Below are 19995 nucleotides of genomic sequence, written 5' to 3' on the forward strand. Positions count from 1 at the left end.
TCCTCCTGGACTGGGGCACAAACCCGTGTCCCCTGAATCGGCAGGCAGACTCTCAACCACTGTGCCACCAGGGAAGCCCATAGAGCCTTTTTATCTCATGTGAGCCTCATGAAACAGCCCAGTGAGGTAAGGATTATGCCCATTTTACAGATCAGGAGGTTGAGGTTCAGAAAGTTCTTCAATTTGCCCTAGATTATAGAGCTAGTAAGTCTAGAATTAGGAATAAAATCCATGTTTCTCCAACTAGAAGTCAAAGCCCCATGCACAAGGGGAGAGGGAGGGGGGAAAGGCTGTGGGAAGGGGGAAATGTGTGTGAAACACCATCTTCCATGGCCTCCCTGCCTGCAGGACCCAGGGGATGAATATCACTGTGGAAATGATTCCATATCTTCAAACCAAACTTCAGAGAGGGGGGTGTCAGTGGGCAAGGGGGGCAGGAGGGTTAGCTCCTTGTCAGCCCTGACACACAACCTGCCAGCTCTCAGCCTGTGCACTTGTGATCACCTGGTTACATCCTGGAAACTACCCAGCCACACCTAAGCAGGTGGCCCGCCCTTGCTCCGCGAGTTGAGCAAGCAGGAAAAGGTGGCAGCAAGAGGCAGTGGGCAGATCTGCTGGGCAATGGTGGCCGGATCCCCAGCTAGGATGGGCTTTCTCTGGGGCCTGGCCCTGCCCCTTTTCTTCTTCTGCTGGGTGGCTGTGGCTCCTAGGAGCTCCGCAGGTAAGGAGGCAAGAGGGTGCCTGTGGGCTTCTCTCCTGACTCTGGGTGAGAGCTTCTGTACTGCAGCCCTTTGTGGGTGAGGGTAGCTCTCTCAGGTTAGTTATCATCAACCATAAAGCTATATACATGAAGTATTACTATGGCTGATAGTATGCAATGGCACTGGGTCAGCTTAAGCATGTGGGACTCTGCGGTCCATACAAATGTGAGGTTGCTGTTGGTTTGTCTTTATGCCTGTGAGGGTGTGAGTACGTGAGGCGGGGAGATTGTGGGGGTCAGGGAGGTGCAGGCTGGTGATAAATCTGATTAAAGCCTAAGAATGTGGCTTGACAAGATTCTTTCTCCTCCAAGTTTATTTTCTAGCATGGATTTCCTTCAAAAACCCATTTTTGTGTGAAAAGTCTGACTGTCACAGGCTGCTTGTGGAGGGTGGATTCTGAGAGAGGCAAGGCTTTTATGAAAGAAGAGAATGAACATTGATCTGTAATAGGAACTGTGCGAGGCTTGTCACATGCATTATCTCTTGTAAAAATAGACTTTATTTTTTAGAGCAGTTTTAGGTTCACAGCAAAATTGAGCAGAAAGTACAGAGATTCCTATGTATCTTCTGCCCACCTCCCCACAGCCTCCTCTGCTATTAACATCCCTCACAAGAGAGGTACATGTATTACAATCGAGGAAGCTACACTGACACATCATTACCATGCGTTATCTTTTAAGACTTTATTTTTCAGAGCAGTTTTAGCTTCACAGCAAAATTGAGAGGAAGGTACAGGGATTTCCCATATACTCCCACCATTATCTTTTTTTTTTTTCTTTGTGATCATCACTTTTTTTTTTGACATGGATATACCCATAACGTTTTATTGAATGAAAAAAGTTGTAACACAATATATAGTTTGATGACATTTTGACATATATACACTACTGATACTATGTATAAAATAGATAACTAATGAGAACCCACTGTATAGCACAGGCAACTCTACTCAGCCATCACTATCCTTTTAATCCTCACAGTTAACCCTGTGAGAGAGATACAATTCTCATTCTTACTCTCGTCCAGCCCCCCGCCCACCGTGAGGAGACTGAGGCTTCTTACTGGGGTTAAGTAAATTGTCTGCAGAGCCAGGCTTTTATTCCACACATACGTAACCCCTGGACCACACTGCCTCCTGCATGCACTCATGATCTACCAGGCTTGTGCTGCACTTTTTTTTTTTTTTTTTTTTGTTGCGTTGGGTCTTTGTTGCTATGCACGGGCTTCTCATTGCGGTGGCTTCTCTTGTTGCGGAGCACCGGCTCTAGGCGCGCGGGCTTCAGTAATTGCAGCACGTGGGCTCAGTAGTTGTGGCTTGCGGGCTTAGTTGCTTCACAGCATGTAGGACCTTCCCAGACCAGGGCTCGAAACCATGTCCCCTGCATTGGTAGGCGGATTCTTAACCACTGTGCCACCAGGGAAGTCCTGTGCTGCACATTTGACATTTAATTTAATGTAATGTTCACAATCCTATGAAATAGGTACCCCAGCTCCATTCCACAGATGGGAAAATGTAGGCTTGGAGCTGGGAGAACTGGCCAGGTCACAAGGTTGGTAAGCAGCAGAGCAAGCAGCAGAGAGGGGATTCGAACTCAGAGTCCAAGTCCAGATGTTTTCCTCTCCACCAGTTTGACTTGAGGAATGGGTCAGGAGAGCTGCAGCATTCTAGAGCTGTAAAGAGCCAGGGTGGGCTTTGATCTGTTTGAGAAGACCCCCAGTGGGTAAGAGAGTTGTGTGGGGGGTTGTGAGGGCTCCAGAGATGAAGAGGCTATGGGTTTGGGAAGCATGAGGAGGTTTCACCGCAAGATGACCCCACAAGGCTCCCAAGAAAGGAAGAAAATGTGTGAGGGGAGGTCAGTGGTCAGACCCCACAGCTTGAGCTTCAGGCTGTGTGGGCGGCTGCAGAAGGGCTCTGCCTCCACCTGTGGGGACTGAGAGGCTCAGAGAAGTATCTTGGGCTTTGAAGTAGAGAGAAGCAAGTATATTTCTGTAAAAGCGTGGTTTGTGTGTGTAGGTAGACCGCACTGAACAGGTAATGAGAGCGAGTGCCATGACCACCTAATCCTCATGTGGGTACAGCCTGAAACTCTCGCTGTATGAAAGTAGGTTGTGTGCTCTCAGGTGACTCCTTGAAAGGACATGGTCAGGGAGGGATGCTTAATAACCCCCTGCAGGCTTTGGAATGTAAGGGCTTCCCCATTCCCCTTCCCCTCTGGTCCTCACCCCCACAGCAAGGCAGGTATGAGGCCCTTGCTGGTAGGGGACAGAGTCAGTTTTTGCACCAGTAAATCATCAGACTCCAGAGCTGGTAGACAACACACCTGGGACTAGAACCCAGTCTCTTGCCTCCTGGCCCAGTGATGCTTCATTATCCAATGGGAGACATAAGAGGACAAGCCGAGGACCTGTCCTGACACCCTAGGTAGAGGTGACCAAATGGTCCTGGCCCTCCTTTGGGCCCTTGGGTACTTTGGGACCAGTAGGTCTCAGGAAAGACCATCTTAAACCATAAGAACCCCGAAAAAGGGTGCTTATATTTTCATCTTTTCCTTCCAAGAGTAGGGTTACTAGATAAAATACAGGGTGTCCACCTAAATTTGAATTTCAGGTAATGAGTTTATCAGTATAAGTATGTCTTAAATATTACATGAGAAATACACATACTAAAAGAATTTGTCATTAAAATAATTCCTTGTTTATCTGAAATTCAAATTCAAATTTAACTGGGCATCCTGTATTTTTATTTGCTAAATCTGGCAACCCTCCTCAAGAGGCACCATGGCCTACATACAGAGAGATCCCCTCTCCCTCTGTAGACAAGAGAGGCACCCTTGTCAGCTCCTAAATATTTGCTGTAGCCTCCCCCGGGCAATGTGTGCCTGCTGGCCCTCCACTCACACGACCTCAGAGTGTCGGTCCAGTGAGCAGAGACATCCTGCCCTGGGGAGACACGCTAGCAGCATCTTTCTAAAAAGTACAGTTTTGCTTCACCTGGCTCCCTGTTTCCTGTGGAAGACGCTGGGTTCATCATTTCTGGCGTTCTGGGGTTCCATCCTTGCCGTCTAAGGCCCGCGTTCAGGAGAGGCTTGAGCAGGTGGGCAGCTTGCCCTTTTCCTTTGCTAGAGCCCTGGGGGCTCTGCCTGCTTCCCTCTTTTGCAGCAGCCATCACCCACACTGTCCAGGAAATTCCTCTCCTCCAATCCCCGCAGCTACCTCTCAACACAAAACCACAGATGTTTCTTGTGGTTGAAGTGTTTTACTTCCATGGGGAAACAGTCACTGGATGAGAAAAGAATTGATAGGAAAGTGACAAGGGGGTGGTGGTGTGATGAGTTGGGAGATTGGGATTGACATGTGTACACTGATGTGTATAAAATGGATGACTAATAAGAAAATAAATAAATAAATAAACATTAAAAAAAAAAAAAAAGAAAGTGACAAGATTCTTCCAGAAAGTTCTAAGAGTCATGGTCCCTGCTATGCAGTTCTTGGCTCACTTGGGTCTTCTGCCCTTTTTGCTCCCCCTTGAAGCTGGATCCTGGCCCTACACATTCACTCGGATGGTTTCAGACCAATAATCAACTAGATTCTGGGGATTGCTTGCCTCATGTGGGCCATCAGAGAACATCATTCAGGGCAATCCCAGTACCGTGGCTGCCACATGGGCCTGATCTTCCCAATAGTGCCTCCTCTTCCTTGAATATATAGATGAAAAATAGGGTAAAAGCAGTCTCCCTCCCCACCTTCCTCCCAGCAGTACCCAGGGCATAATAACAAGAGCTTGTGTGAAGTCAGTGCCGTGGGACTCATAGCTCACAAAGTTGGTCTTACCCAATACAGGCCCCAGCACCAGTGAACCAGGCCACACAGGAGTGCCTGCTGTGACTCCAGGGGTCAGGATGAGCTCAGAGGGAGTCTTCCAGACCACTGATCTCACTGAGACCTCTATGTCAAACCATATCTCTTTGGAAACTCAAACCCTAAGCACCCAGACCTCTGATACGACCTTCCTCCCAGGCAGCACCATTTCAGTAGCAGAGAACAGGGAAAACAAGACCATGGCCCTCATAAAAATAATGCCTTCCAAGTCCTCGGCTGTGATCACCACTCCTATGGAGACATCAGCCACAAGCGGCAGCCCCACGGGACGTGAAATGACCACAGTTGAGACCGTCACAGGCACTGAGCTCTCGAAAGCCGCCTTTGACACCCTTTGCAATTTCGACAGCTCTGAAGAGGCAAAGAGAATCATGGTAGACTTCTTGAAATTAGCTCACACCTCTACAGAAGCCGAGGCCTTGTCCTCAGAGGGCAGCGCTTCCTCTGACAGCTCAGTTCCAGCCATCACTGCCTCACAAGCCCTGTCATCTGACATCGCTGCTCTGGCTAAAGCCTTGGTTACCTACAACATCAGCAACATCGAGGTGATCGACTGCAGTGTTACAGAAAGAGAAGCAACTACCAGCATCCCTGGGACCTCAGACATAGATCGCAGCCCCACAGGAGGAAAGGCCCTGCCTACCCCCGAGACATCCGCTTTGCCTGACTCCACTGAAGCAAAATCACACCTTGCCAGGACCACAGCCTCTGCTGAGACCTTGTCAGCAGCCAGCGCCACAGAATCAGCCACACCTGACATCACACTCACCATCAGTAGCACCACGGAAATGGAAACAACAGCCGCCAAGGCCACGGCCCCCAGTGGAACCTTGGTGACAGTTAGCATGAACCTGTTGGAAGAAAACTCATCCCTCTCTGTTGAGACAACAAGCCACACCGAGGTCTCAGGAGCAGTTACAATCTCCACAGGGACTGCGTCAACAGTAGGCGAGGTGACTTCCCCTGCTAGGTTCTCAGCTATGGTCTACAGCCTGTCTGAAGTGACTACCATCATGAGTTCCACCCGCTCAGAGACTTCTACCACTGACATCACATTCAGTGCGCCCGCTCCCAACAGCAGGAGCCCTCTTCCTTCTGTCCATCCGGCTACAGCCAACAGCAGTCAAGAAACAAACATCACCTTAGCCAAGACCACAGCCTCTGCAAACACCTTGAAGATAGCCAGCACAGCTGGAGGGAAACCCTCAACAGCCACGTCCACCAGTGCTCAGACAAGTCTGACAGATGTTACTGCAGGTGAGCGGCTGGTCCCCCATGTGGGATTTTTGGGGATTTGGGGTTTGGAGTCTGCATGTTTAGGGAGTAGGGAGAAAGGAAGGATCTGGGTGCCTATTCTGAGCCCTGTCTCTGATGTCACCTCTTCATGATCTTCTAGTGGTACTTGCCAAAATCAGTAACGAGCAGAATTAAGGTGGTGTATGGAAAAAGTGTGGAGAAATGGTTTGGGATCTTGTCTCTGCCCTTAACAACCTGAGTGACCTAGGACAGGTCCCTCTCCCTCTCTGGGCCTCAGTTTCTCCACCAGTTGCTGGAGGAGGTTGCGATGAAGTCCTTTCCATCTCTGCCATTCTACGGAGTTGACTGTTAAGTAACTACTGTGCACCAGGCAAGGACCCAAATTTTACTTAAAAGACACAGCCCTCATTATCTGAACGCCTCTGGTTCAGCCAGGGCCACACCATATGGGCATCTGGCCCAAACTGCTGCCCTCTGAGCAGCTGGGACCCCATGAAAATGGAGCTCACTGGATGCACTTGCTGGGATTGGTGCCATAAATGGTGACTTAAAATAAATAAATAAATTGGGCAAAGGTTTGGGAGTCTAAAGCTACATCTCTGGGCAGGACAGGAATAAAGACGCAGACCTAGAGAATGGACTTGAGGACGGGGGAGGGCGAAAGGTAAGCTGAGACAAAGTGAGAAAGTGGCACGGACATATATATGCTACCAACTGTAAAATAGATAGCTAGTAGGAAGCAGCTGCATAGCACAGGGAGATCAGCTTGGTGCTTTGTGACCACCTAGAGGGGTGGGATAGGGAGGGTGGGAGGGAGGCTCAAGAGAGAGGGGATATGAGGATATATGTATATGTATAGCTGATTCACTTTGTTATACAGCAGAAAATAACAGAAAAATGTAAAGCAATTATACTCCAATAAAGATGTTAAAAAATAAATAAAGCTACATCTCTAAGACAACAGATATTTCTTGGAGAAGAGGTGCCTTGTCAGCCCAGCTCCCAGTCAGCCTATAGCCTTCACCTACACTTCCCATCACTCTTTCCTCGCGCCTCATCCCTGCAGTATCCTCAGCTTGCACTGCCTTTTTTGGGGGGTGAAATAAAAATATTAATCACAACCACGTTACTGAATATCTTTTGTATTCCAGGCAGAGGTGATATAAAAATACTTCACAGCTAGTGAGCATTGGCACCAGCTGAAGTTTCTCTCTGATGCCAGGCAGTAAACTACTGTATGAGTTTTGCATGTTATCTCCTCTAACTAAACCTTCAAAACTACCTTATGAGGTGGGTATTCTTACACCCCACCTGACAGATGAGGAAATAGATTTAAAGATGGTAAAAAAGTAACAGTGGACTTCCAAGTCTGTTTGATTCCAAAACTCAGTCTCCTGTTGTGCTTTTATTTTTAAAGGCTCAATTTATTAATATATTTTTATTTTAAAAAGCTTTTATTTGTTGATTAGATGATACATTCACATGATTTGAAATTGAGTAAGTACAAAAGAGTACACCGTAAAATGTCTTTCTCCCATTGCTGTCCCCCAGCTCCCCAGTTTTCCTTATATCCGTAACTGATGGTATCACTTTCTTGTGAATCCTCTTCTGGACATGACATATGCATATGGAAGCATAAGAGGGAAGATGGAGGATATCTACATATGATATCGATATAATATAGACATAGATACTATATCATATAGATATAGAATAATATCTCTCATCTTCCTTTTCATGCAAATGGAGCATGTGTTAAACACAGATCTCTGAGACAAGGCCATTCTTTTTTATGGCTTCTCGGTATTTTGTTTTACCATAATTTATTTAACCAGTGTTTTATGGATGGACATTTAAGTCTTTTTTTTTTTTAACATCGTTATTGGAGTATAATTGCTTTCCAATGGTGTGTTAGTTTCTGCTTTATAACAAAATGAATCAGTTATACATATACACATATCCCCATATCTCTTCCCTCTTGCGTCTCCCTCCCTCCCACTCTCCCTATCCCACCCCTCTAGGTGATCACAAAGCACCGAGCTGATCTCCTTGTGCTATGCGGTTGCTTCCCACTAGCTATCTATTTTACATTTGGTAGTATATATATATGTCCATGCCACTCTCTCACTTTGTCCCAGTTTACCCTTCCCCCTCCCCATGTCCTCAAGTCCATTCTCTAGTAGGTCTGCATCTTTATTCCCATCTTGCCCCTAGGTTCTTCATGACCTTTTTTTTAGATTCCATACATATGTGTTAGCATACGGTATTTGTTTTTCTCTTTCTGACTTACTTCACTCTGTATGACAGACTCTAGGTCCATCCACCTCACTACACATAACTCAATTTCATTTCTTTTTATGGCTGAGTAATATTCCATTGTATATATGTGCCACACCTTCTTTATCCATTCATCTGTCGATGGACACTTAGGTTGCTTCTATGTCCTGGCTATTGTAAACAGAGCTGCAATGAATATTGTGGTACATGACTCTTTTTGGACATTTAGGTCTTTTCCAGTATTTTGTTATGACAAACAGCACTGCAGTAAATAGCACATTTTTCACATGTGTGTTATTTTCTGTAGGATAAACTTCTAGGAGTGCAATTGCTGGATCAATTCTAATAGTATTCTAACAGGAAGAAACGACTAAAATGTGGCAGGTAAAGGCAGGCATATTAGGGCTCAAGAAAAGACGGAAGTTGCCTACAAGCTGCTAAGTCAGGAAGGCTGGATTGAAAGACCTCTGCCAACCTGGAGCTGGAAGCACTGGCTGAGTGCATCCCCTCAGAGACCAGCCTCTCTGCAGCCTTCTCCCCGGCTGGCCCCTTTCCCAACAGCCCCATCCAGGCCTCCAGACCTTGAGAACATTCTAGATCCACTTTCATTTCTCCTTCCTCACACTACTCTTTTGACTTCTCCAAATGTGGATGGGGCCTCTAGCCATCATTTCCTTCCCTCTTGTTGGGAAGACACTACGATGGGTCCAGTTACTGGACAGAAGGAATCCTTTCTCTTTGCAGTGAATAGAGGTAAGATCCTATGTGAACACAGACTCATTTACACATGAGTGTGAGCACACATATGCAGCGTGGGGACAGAGACTGGGTAGCACAGTTCACATCTTGATTCCTGAAATGACTTACCCATATTTTCATCTTCCCACTGTTCTCAACTTGCAGGTGAGGATGGAGGCTTCCTCCTCCTGAGGCTGAGCGTGGCCTCCCCAGAAGACCTCACTGCCCCCAGAGTGGCAGAGAGGTTGATGCAGCAGGTGAGTGGCACTTTCTGTGCCGGGGAGTAGAGGAGAGTGAGAGGTTCTTGGAGACCCTGGGGAAGATCTCCAGGATACAGAAGATACTGTACACTTGGGAGGGTCTATTTTCTTATGGAGTATTAGGCGTGAGATCTAAAAATCCCTGTCTGCCTTTGCTTCTGCCTGTTTTTGTATTCCCCTTCTCTGCTATGTAAAAAAAGATTCTTTCCCTAATCCCAATTTCCTCAGGCTTTAGGAAGATCAGGCTTTCAGGCCCCTGGGAGAAGGTCAATGTTATAAATGGGCAGATAGGCAGGACTTCAGTTGCAAGTGGCGGCAACCCAACTCATCATAGCTTATACAGTAGGCAAGGTATTGGCTGAGAAACCGAGGTGGCTGTCCAGCTTCAGTTATGGCTGGATCCAGAAGCTCAAACAGGATCATCAGGATTTTCTCTTTCTCTCCCCCTCTTAGCTCTGCTCCCTTCATTCCTCAGAGTCTCTTCATATGTAAGGAAATGTGGCTGTGACAGCCCTAGATTCACAAGGCACTTACCTCTCCCAAGATCTGCATATCGTACTAGGGAAGGACGGATCTCATTGACCTGGAAGGGTCACCATGACTGACAGCCCGACCTGAACCACATGGAATGGGAAGGAAAGGTCCCAAAGGAAATAGGGATATTAGACAGAAAACAAAAAACAAACCAAAAAACCCCCATAGATGTACGCTCTAGATGGGGACCCAGATTATATTTGTAGAAGTTGGGAAAATTCTCCTAAAACCCAGATCCCTGGACAAAGCTTCTAGTGGTGGAATTCTAGGGTTAGGGTTTTGGGGGATGGTGTGAGTCACTGGAAGGTTAGAACGAGTCAGCTCAGCATAACTCTTGTGCCCCCATCTTGCTTCCAGGGGATGATGGGAAGAGGGAATATTTGGGCCCTAGAAGTTCTCTTAGTGGAAGGGGGGCTTATCAGGACTCCCATAATAAGGAGGTCCCTGAACATGGCATGGGGCTTTTAAGTGGGAGAGCCAAATAAGTGACAAATTCCCACTGCACATGGATAATCCAAGTAGCAAGTGTGAATCCTGGTTGAAGAAGGAAGCCAAGGATATGTCAGATCTGAGCCCTTCAAACTGGAAACTATTTCAGGGGTCAGAAAGAAGCCAGGGAGATAGGAGCAGATCAGGAGCAGAGGTGCAAGAACCAGGCCATGCAAGTGTTGGGTGTCAGTTCTTGTTGGGAGCTGGCCACTGGCGAAAGGCTCAGGGGTCAGATAAACAACAAGCATGAGTGCCACGTAGACTTGAGTGTGAATTCCAGTTCCTAACTGTGTGACCTTCGGTAAGGTACTCCGTATTACTTTCCTTCCTTGTAAAATGAGGCTGGTACTACCTGCTTTCTAAGGTTACTGTGAGGTTTAAATGGCATGAAGGACCTAGCCTATGCCCAGCCTGCAAGAGGTTCAGAAAGTGCTGCTGGCCTCCTAATATGTTCCCTTTTGCCCACCAGCTCGACCGTAAACTGCATGTGTTTATGTCTCCCATCCAAGTCTCCCTGCTGCGTGTCAGGAGGGGCTGAAGAACATCAGCTGTGATCAGGCACTGCCATGTGTGGAAGCGGGCAGTGCTGCCTGTGGCCTGGGCCTCAGCACGACTGGAGCCATGTTAGCTGGAAGGTTCACATGTAGATCAGCAAGCCACGGCCTTACCCAGTCATGGCAGTGGGACCCTGGCTCACATATGCCTGGGTGTACGTGTGTAGGGAGGGGGTGGGGTCTTCGCCTGTTCCAGAGATGTCCTTGGACTTCCCCTGTCATGTGTGTTGTGTTTCAGTAAAGAGTGACCTGATCACCCATCTGTCACCTGCTGTGTGCTTCCATCCTGCATTAAAATTACACTCAGTGTGGCCCAGGGTCACGTTTTTATGGTACAGGAATTTTGTGCACCCTCACTGCTACCTCCCTCCTTCATGCTCCCCAGGTTCTCAGTTTGGACCTTGATTACAGCACTGACTGAGGCTGGCCCTAGAGCCTCTTGAACTGTGAGCTCCTTCAGAGCAGGAACCACATCTGTTTATCTCGGTATCCCTGGAACCTAGCAGAGCACCTGGCCTGTAGTAGGATCACAGAGAATGCTTGTTGAATGGACTTGAATTTCAAGTTTTTGACACAAGCAATCCTCAATTATTCCTCCCCCATAGCTCATAAGTCATGTTGTTTTTAAAAATTAAACTTGGCTTATTTTTTTTCTATTGTAGAAGTAAAACTTGCATGTAAATTTTTGAGAAATTCAAAAGGAACCAAGGGGTGGGGGGAAAGGAAATGAGAAGTGGGGGAAGAGAAAGAAAGAAATGTCTAAAATCCCACCTCTAGTTGTCTGGAGTTGTCTAGTTGTATGTAATACAACCATTGTTAATGTATATGTTCAGCCTCTCCACGTGGGTGGCTCTGAGTGGATCTCCACCAAGAGGTACCTTACATTCAACATTTCCAAGATCAGAGTACTAACCTCACCCCTAAACGTGCCCTGCCTGCATCTTCCTCATCTCAGTTAATGTCAGTTGCATCCTTCAGTTTGTCAAGCCCGAATCCTTGGAACTATTTCTTATTCCTCTGTTTCTTTTTTTTTTTTTTTCACATGTTATATCCAATTCATGAGGAAATTCTGTTGGCTCTATTGTCATCAAAATATGCCCAGCACATGAGCCCACCTCACCATCTCCACTGACTGCTCTCACCCTGGTCCAAGCTGCCATCATCTCTCACCTGGATGACTAGTATCTTCTTATCAAGCCTCCCTGTCCCTACCTTTTCCCCCCACTCCCTATCTAGTCCCAGTACATCAGCCAGAGCTGTCTTTTTATAATGTAAGACAGACTGTACCAGTCCTTTGCTCCAAACCCTCCCATTTCATTCAGAGAAAAAGCCACGTTCCTACAATACTGCAAAACTGTCCACGATCTGCACCCCTCCACCAGCCTCTTGAACTTGCTCACTGCACACGAGCCGCACTGACTTCCTTGCTGTTCCCTGAATGCATGCTGCTGCTTCAGGACCTTTGCATGCACTGCTCAGTCTGCTTGGAATTCTTCTCCTCCAGGTATCCTCTTGGCTAACTCCTGCACCTCCTTCACCTTCTCAGTGGGCCTACCTAACCACTCTCCTCTGCTTTGATTTTCTTCATAACACTGATCACAACCTAACATAATACGTGTTTTATTTGTCTTGTTTATTATCTGTCTCCCTCATCTAGAATGGAAGAGTTTGCACACTGCAGCATTCCTAGCATCTAGGATAGTGCCTGGTACAAAAAAGGCTCTCAGTAAATATTTGTTGAGTAAAAGAAGGAAACAACAAGACAACTTGGATATTGCTTTGAATAAGGGGAGTGTGTGTTTTCAATTGACTCCCTTCCTCTTGCAGAGTGGGGCAGAATGAGTTTTATAACGTAGATTGGACAAAAATAATTCAAACATTCATCTCGGCGTATTTGTTCAGCACCTACAACAGAAGAAAGACTATGTTGTGTGCCTTGGGGGATTCAAAGATGTCTCTTCCCACATGGATTAAAGTTAGTAGGGGGAGGAAAACTCCTACTCATGCTTAGAAGCCCAGATCATCCACTACTTCCTCATGGTGGTTTTTCTCAAATTCCCTAAAGGGGAGCTAACATGCTATGTCATGATTTATTTATTATAAGTTTGTTAAATCAGGACAGAGCACCATATAGTATCCATCCCTGTAGCCACAGAACCTAGCACAAAGCCACGGAGGGCACTCAAATGTTTTCTGAATGACTTAGAGGACGGGCCGTGTGAGCAGATGACCATGAAATATGGGCACTGAGCTCCGAATGGTAAGAAAATGACATTCAGTGTTGAAGTAACAGAAGATAAATTTAATGATATAATTATTAAGCTGCACTATAGTTAGGCATGAATTGAGAGCAGTTTATATAACACTGCTGTTACAGAAACCCAATTTTTAAATAGTTTTTCTTGTTTTGCACTTATTCAAACAGATGATACCTAATAAAGTGGATAATTTAATCTTAATTACGTCCCTATAAAGACATACATGTACATACAGTGTTGATTACTGTTATTATTGGAAGCCAAAAATATCTGTAAAATATGGGATACACCAATTAAAAGCATTTAGGAATTAAAGTGTATAATTATGCTTGTGTGTGTGTGTGTGTGTGTGTGTGTGTGTGTGTGAGAGAGAGAGAGAGAGAGAATTACTGGAAATGACCAAAGTTAGCAAACCAGCAAGAACCAGAAGTGCCTGGAGAAAATTCTCCAGTTATTTAAGATTCAAACGTGTATATATATGAGATGAAAATGCCACGTGTTTCATAAAGACAAAGGTGGGCATGGACCTAAACAAGACAACCTGTCTAAAGTCTCCTGTGACTCAGCACAGACTCAGAAGGCAAAAACGCAAGGCCATGATGAGGACAGCGTGAGGTGGAACTTTTCTGACAAGAGGCTTCAACTGAAGCTTCTGCACAGCCCGTCCTTCCTTCATCCCTTGTGAGCGGGACTGGCCACCAGTTAGTGGAAAGCAGTGAATGGTAACTAATCCCGTGGGTGCACCACAAATTGAAGTGAGTGGGCACGTTTTTTGGTATCAATAAATAAGTACATCGGTATATCATACCAGTGATCGATTATGTATCATCCTGGTCATTAAAAGCTGGACCAAGGGTGTTTCTGAAAGGTTCCTTTGAGAGCAGGGAAGGTTGGGCAGGGGAATCTGTGTCTCTGGCCAAGCATCTCCCCAGACAGCTCCCTTCGCTCCCCCAGTGCCCACTGAGGGTGTCTCAGCTGCTTGCCACCAACCGGGGGTAGGGGTGTGTGGTCTCTCCTTCCTCTCTGCTAAGCCAACACGTGCCTGGAGCCCTGAAGCAGAGCCCATCAGTTCTTTATTCCAGGTGCATAAGTGACAGAATCACAGAGCCGGGGAGTTGATGAAAATGTGCAGCTGTGTCCTTGATCTAAACGTACCATTCAGAAGAAGCCTTTCCTTCCCAGCCAGGAGGCTGTCCCCCTCAGGCGCCGTCCTCCTTTCTCAAGACTCCCTCTCTCTACATGCCCAGTGCCTCAGCCGTTCTGACCTGGTTGCCAGATAAAATACAGTACACCCAGTTAAATTAGAATTTCAGATACACAATGAATACTTTTTAAAATATATGGGTATCCCAAATATTTCATGGGACATTCTTATAGTAAAAAATTGTTTGTGGTTTATCTGAAATTCAAATTTAACTGGGCTTTCTGTATTTTTATTGTTAAATCTGAAACCCTACTTTTAATGCCTCCACTTCCACCAGTGTCCCCACCTCTTCCCTTTTCCCAGTCTGTGGGTTTCCTTCTGCTGTGGCAAGCCCCCAGCCTTTTCTTAGGCTTACGGACAGCTCCACTGCCTCTGGCAGGATTGTCCGTGATACACATTCTGTCTTTCTGCTCCACCTCCATTTCTCAGTGGGAGGAGAAGAAGCTTAGTGTCTGAACATGGATGGGGGGAGGAAGGACTTCGGGTTTGGGTGCCTTGCTCCCCGTTTCCACCTTGCTTTTGTTCTATCAGGTTTCCCTTTAGCAGGTTTGATGACACAAAGTATCTATAATAATCATGTGTTGCACAGCATGGGTAAATCCCTTGCCAAGGGTCCTGACTGGGTTGAGGATGAGACATAAATTTTGTACCTTACCCTAAAAGACAGCCTTCCCCTACCTGACCTCAAGTCCTCATCGCATAGCTTAGTTTTGAGATTGCAATGGTCAAGGCACGGCAGTCTCGCCAGTCCACCATGCTTCTGTCATCCCTCCCTCCTTGTTTTACATTCCCTTCTTTCTAACTGTTGGACAACTCCCCACCCCCCATGCTGTCTGTCCTCAGTGCCATATGTGTTTAATTCTTTTGATTTAAATTTGTATTATTTTTTAAGTTAATAAAATTTATTTTCAGAGTAGTTTACGTTCACAGTAAAATTGAGCCAAAAGTACAGAGAATTCCCACATAGCCCCTTCCCCCCACACACTTACAATCTCCCCCACTATTGACATCCCCCATCGGAGAACATCTGTTACATCTGTTACAATCAATGAACCTATGTTGGTTGACACATCATTAGCATCCAAAGTCCATAGTTTACGTTAAGGTTCACTCTTGGTGTTGTATGGGTTTTGACAAATGTATTATAACATGCATTTGCCATCGTAGTGATGTACAGAATAATTTTACTGCCCTCAATATCCTCTCTGTTCTGCCAATTCATCCTTCCGTCCCTCTTAAGCCCCTAGAAACCACTGATCTTTTTACTATCTCCATAGTTTTGCCTTTTCCAGAATGTCATATACTTGGAATCATAAGCTATGTAACCTTTTCACATTGGCTTCTTTCATGCAATAATATGCATTTAAGTTTCCTTCATGTCTTATGGCTTGATATCTCATATCTTTTTAGTGCTCTGTAGTATTCCATTGTCCGGATGTACCATAGTTTATTTACCTGTTCATCGACTGAAAATCATCTTGGTGACTTCCAAATTTTGGCAATTAGGAATAAAGTTACTATAGACATACATGTATAGGTTTTTATGTGGATATAAGTTTTCATCTCTTTTAGGTAAATACCGAGGAGTGCAATCGCTGGATCATATGGTAAGAGTATGTTTAGTTCTGTAAGAAATTGTCAAACTGTCTTCCAAAGTGGCTGCACCACTTTGGAATTCCCAGGAGCAGGGAATGAGAACCGCTTTTGCTCCACATCCTTATAGCATTTGGTGTTGTCAGTGTTCTGGGTTTTGGCCATTCTCATAGGCGTGTAGTGGAATCTTATTGTTTTCATTTGCAGTTCCCTAATGATGTATGATGTTGAACATTTTTTCATATGCTTACTTGTCATCTGTATATCTTATTTGGTGAGGTCTATGCTCAGGTCTTTTGCCTATCTTTTAATCAGGTTGTTTGTTTTCTTGTTGTTGAGTTTTAAGAGTCCTTTGTATATTTTGGATAACAGTCCTTTATCAGATGCATCTTTTTCAAATATTTTCCCCCAGGCTTGTCTTCTCATTCTCTTGAAAGAAGTTTTTAATTTTAATGACGTCCAGCTTATCAATTCTTTCTTTCATGGATCATGACTTTGGTGTTGTATCTGAAAAGTCATTACCATACCCAAGGTCATCTAAGTTTCCTCTTATGTTATCTTTTAGGAGTTTTATAGTTTTGTATTTTACATTTATGTCTTGTTCCATTTTGAGTTAGTTTTTGTGAGGGGTGTAAAGTCTGTGTCTAGAGTCATATTTTTGCATGTGGATGTTCAGTTGTTCTAGTACCATTTGTTGAAAAAGCTGTCTTTGTTTCATTGTGTTGCCTTTGCTCCTTGGTCAAAGATCAGTTGACTATATTTATGTGAGTCTATTTCTGGGCTCTTTATTCTGTTCCACTGATCTATTTGTTTATTCTTTTAATAACACCACACTGTCTTGATTACTATAGTTTATAAAGTACTTAGCTTAAAAGTAAGTCTTGAATTAGGTAGTATAGGTCTTCTGACTTTGTTCTTCTCCTTCAATATTGAATTGACTATTCTAGGTCTTTTGCCTCTCCAGAGAAACTTTAGAATCAGTTTGTGAATATCTATAAAAAATCTTGCTGGGGTTTTGATTGGGTTTGCATTGAATCTGTAGATCAAGCTGGGAAGAACTAACTTCTTGACAGTATTGAGTCTTCCTATCCATGGACATGGAGTATCTCTCCATTTATTTAGTTCTATGATATCTTTCATCCGAGTCTTGTGGTTTTCCAGATACAGACCTTGTATATATTTTGTTAGATTTATACCTAAGTATTTAATTCTATTGGTTGGTTGCTAATGGACATGGTAACGTGCTTTTAATTTCAAATTCTATTTGTTTATTGCTGGTATACAGGAAAACAATTGATTTTTGTACATTAACCTTGTATCCTAAAACCTTGATAAAATTGCTTAATAGGGGCTTCCCAGGTGGCGCAGTGGTTGAGAGTCCGCCTGCTGATGCAGGGGACGCGGGTTCGTGCCCCGGTCCGGGAGGATCCCACATGCCGCGGAGCGGCTGGGCCCGTGAGCCATGGCCGCTGGGCCTGCGCGTCCGGAGCCTATGCTCCGCAGTGGGAGAGGCCACAACAGTGAGAGGCCCACGTACCGCAGAAAAAAAAAAAATTTTCTTAATAGTTTCAGGAGGGTTTTTTAGAATCAATTCTTTCAGATTCTCTACATAGACAATCATGTCATTTGTGAACAATGACAGTTTCATTTCTTCCTTCCCAATCTTTATACCTTAAAAAGAATTTTTTGTGTGTCTTATTGAATTAGTTAGGACTTCCAGTACGAATGTTGAAAAGCAGTGGTAAGAGGGGACATCCTTGCCTTATTCCTGATCTTAGCTGGAAAGCTTTGAGTTTCTCACCATTAAGTATGATGTTAGCTGTAGGATTTTTTTGTAGAGTGTGTGTGTGTGTGTGTGTGTGTGTGTGTGTGTTTTATCAAGCTAAGGAAGTTCCCCTCTATTCCTAGTCTGTTGAGAGTTTTCATCAAAAAAGGGTGTTGAATTTTGTCAAATGCTTTTTCTGCATCTATGGATATGATTATGTGATTTCTTCTTCAGTCTGTTGACATGATAGATTACATTAATTTATTTTAAAATGTAGAACCAGACTTGCGTACCTGGGATAAATGCCACTTTATTGTGGTGTATAATTCCTTTTATCCATTGTTGGATTCTATTTGCCAATATTTTCTTGAGGATTTTTGCATCTATGTTAATGAGAGATTGGTGTATAGTTTTATTTTCTTGTGATGCATTTTTCTGGTTTTAGTATTAGGAAAGTGCTGGCCTTACAGAATGAGTTAGGAAGCTTCCCTCTGCTTCAGTCTTCTGAAAGAGATTATAGAGTTGGTAGAATTTCTTCCTGAAATGTTAGGTATCAATAGAATTCACCAGTGAACGTATTTGGGCTACGTGCTTAATTCTTTTTTATTTTTATTTTTTATTTTTTTGCCATGCCACCCAGCACGTGGGATCTTAGTTCTTCGACCAGGGATCGAACATTTACCCCCTGCAGTGGAAGCACAGAGTCCTAACCACTGGACCACCAGAGAATTCCCATGTGCTTAATTCTTCATAAGTGAATGCTGGGATTAAATGAATGTGGTTCTATATGGAGACTTGATTACACTTGGGGGCATTTGAGGGGAAAACGACAGACTTGTACATATTGGGAGGCGCTTCACCTGCTGGGAGAAGTCGTTCTCTATGTAAAGCAGACAGTTTGGAGTCTTTGCTCAGATCAGAAATCATATTTCTCTTGGAACTTCTCCCAACACCACTTACTCACCTACAAGTCTGAGCCTGATCACCAGGTTTGTATCATGTGACCTCTTTTCCTACTCTGTGGTTACACTTGATTGGACCAGGGATGGACAACTGACACAAGCTGGACCAATCAGATTCTCTCTTCATGGATTTGGGATATAGGACCAAAAGGCAACTACCCAGCTTCTGCACAGGATTGGAACTGAGGTGCTCTGGACACAGGAGGTGTGGACCAATTGTCCTTGGAGTTGTTATACCAGATATGTGTAAAGTTCTGCCTGCTAAGAGAGAAGGTTGAGGTGGAAACTGATCAGGTTCCTGGGAAAAGCAGAGAGAGTGGGACTGAGGGAGTACGGGGTGGAGCAGCTCAAAAGACTCTAACTGGGGCCCAGGAAAGGACAGAGAAAATGTATCAGGGGTTGGGTACCCTAGATCTAAGGATGGGGTGGCTCCTGGAAAGGGAGCTGAAATGATTTAATCCTTCCTCCAGGGAACACTCCAGATAGGAAAAGGCACTGCATACTTATCCTCTTGAAACTGATGGGCAGAGACCAGCAAGGCAGGGAAGGGTCCTGGGAGAGAGTTGGGGATACTCCATATGGGGGTATCCTTACCACTCTCCTCAGAGGGCCAGGCCTTGGCTTGTGTTGGGGGGAGGGGAAGAAGGGGATGTGGAGACTGAAGCAAAGATCCAAGTCTGGGCTGGAGTAACCGAGCTTCCCAACATAGAGTAACTGAGGGCTGAAGCAGGACTGGGTCCAACCGACCTCTACTCCCTCCACCCTCTGTATCAGGCCCTTTAGCCACCAGAGGAAAATCATGAATGAAATCCATGGCTTTGGGAACACAAAAAGTCAGAGGGATTTTATTTAAATAAACTTTAATTAGAAGTAAACTGGAGACTTTTGTGTGTAAATGTATTTTGGTTTTTAATTTAAAGCCATCACCCCATCAACTCTGGTGTGTACACGTAGTGTTTCTGTAGGTCAGTGTCCTCTGTGTGGGTATGTCTGTGTGAGAATCCATCTGTTTATATAGTAGGCCTTTATGGCCTCTTCCTTTCAGCCTCTGTGTCTCCTGTTCTGACAAGGTGTGGTCTTTATTATTCATTCCCATTATTCATTCTTCTTAAAGAATCCTGAATCCGCATCAGTCACCTTACTTTTTCCAGGCTCCCTAAACCACGACGCCTGGGAGTGTGTGCAGGTGAGGCTGGGGTAGCTCCTGAGGTATCATAGGCCACCGCAGCCCGTTCGGGGCAAAGCCTCAGCTTTCCGAGCCCAGCGGGTAGGAGAAACGGCTCCCGCAGCAGCCCCGGAAGTGCAGGAACACAAACAGCACGACCCCCAGCAGCAGGAGGGCGCCCAGGGCCCCGAAAAGGATCCCGAAGAAGGCGTCGAGTTTCAAACTCAGGTGCTCACAGCGCTTGCCCCAGGGCGTGTAGATGGAGAAGGGCTCACAGCTGGGGACAGAGAGAGGGGACA

At 45.2% G+C, this 19995-nt stretch overlaps 2 protein-coding genes across 4 annotated transcripts in view; one reads left to right on the forward strand and one right to left on the reverse strand.

Moving 5' to 3' along the window:
- Positions 1-433: 433 nt before the first annotated feature.
- MUC20 (mucin 20, cell surface associated) lies at positions 434-19411 on the forward strand. 3 transcript variants are annotated; one of them, XM_022568142.3, is made up of 5 exons: positions 434-721; positions 4602-5897; positions 9078-9169; positions 15784-15818; positions 18210-19411. In XM_022568142.3, the coding sequence occupies exons 1-5, from the start codon at positions 622-624 to the stop codon at positions 18277-18279; spliced, it is 1593 nt and encodes a 530-aa protein (XP_022423850.3). In that variant the 5' UTR covers positions 434-621; the 3' UTR covers positions 18280-19411. The 3 variants fall into 3 exon arrangements, with proteins under 3 accessions (XP_022423850.3, XP_089766750.1, XP_022423859.3); XM_089910624.1 differs by lacking the exon at positions 15784-15818 and having other exon boundaries at positions 436-721; XM_022568151.3 differs by lacking the exons at positions 15784-15818; positions 18210-19411 and adding an exon at positions 10665-15775 and having other exon boundaries at positions 440-721.
- Positions 19412-19743: 332 nt separating this feature from the next.
- Positions 19744-19995, reverse strand: part of MUC4 (mucin 4, cell surface associated) — a 43125-nt gene continuing 42873 nt past the window's right edge. Inside the window, 2 exon segments of the mRNA XM_089909902.1 lie at positions 19744-19782; positions 19784-19973. Of these exon segments, the coding sequence (XP_089766028.1) occupies positions 19744-19782; positions 19784-19973 (229 nt within the window).

The sequence above is a fragment of the Delphinapterus leucas genome, chromosome 4, assembly GCF_059928025.1.
Source record: "Delphinapterus leucas isolate spDelLeu-1000000601 "Yukka" chromosome 4, BTC_Dleu_Yukka2, whole genome shotgun sequence".
Lineage (NCBI taxonomy): Eukaryota > Metazoa > Chordata > Mammalia > Artiodactyla > Monodontidae > Delphinapterus > Delphinapterus leucas.

Excerpts from the sequence above, each read along its gene's own strand:
- MUC20 (XM_022568142.3), top strand. The coding sequence starts at position 622 with ATGGTGGCCGGATCCCCAGCTAGGATGGGCTTTCTCTGGGGCCTGGCC. Across the intron at positions 722-4,601 it reads GGCTCCTAGGAGCTCCGCAG|GCCCCAGCACCAGTGAACCA; the intron begins GTAAGGAGGCAA and ends TACCCAATACAG. Across the intron at positions 9,170-15,783 it reads CAGAGAGGTTGATGCAGCAG|GTAAATACCGAGGAGTGCAA; the intron begins GTGAGTGGCACT and ends CATCTCTTTTAG.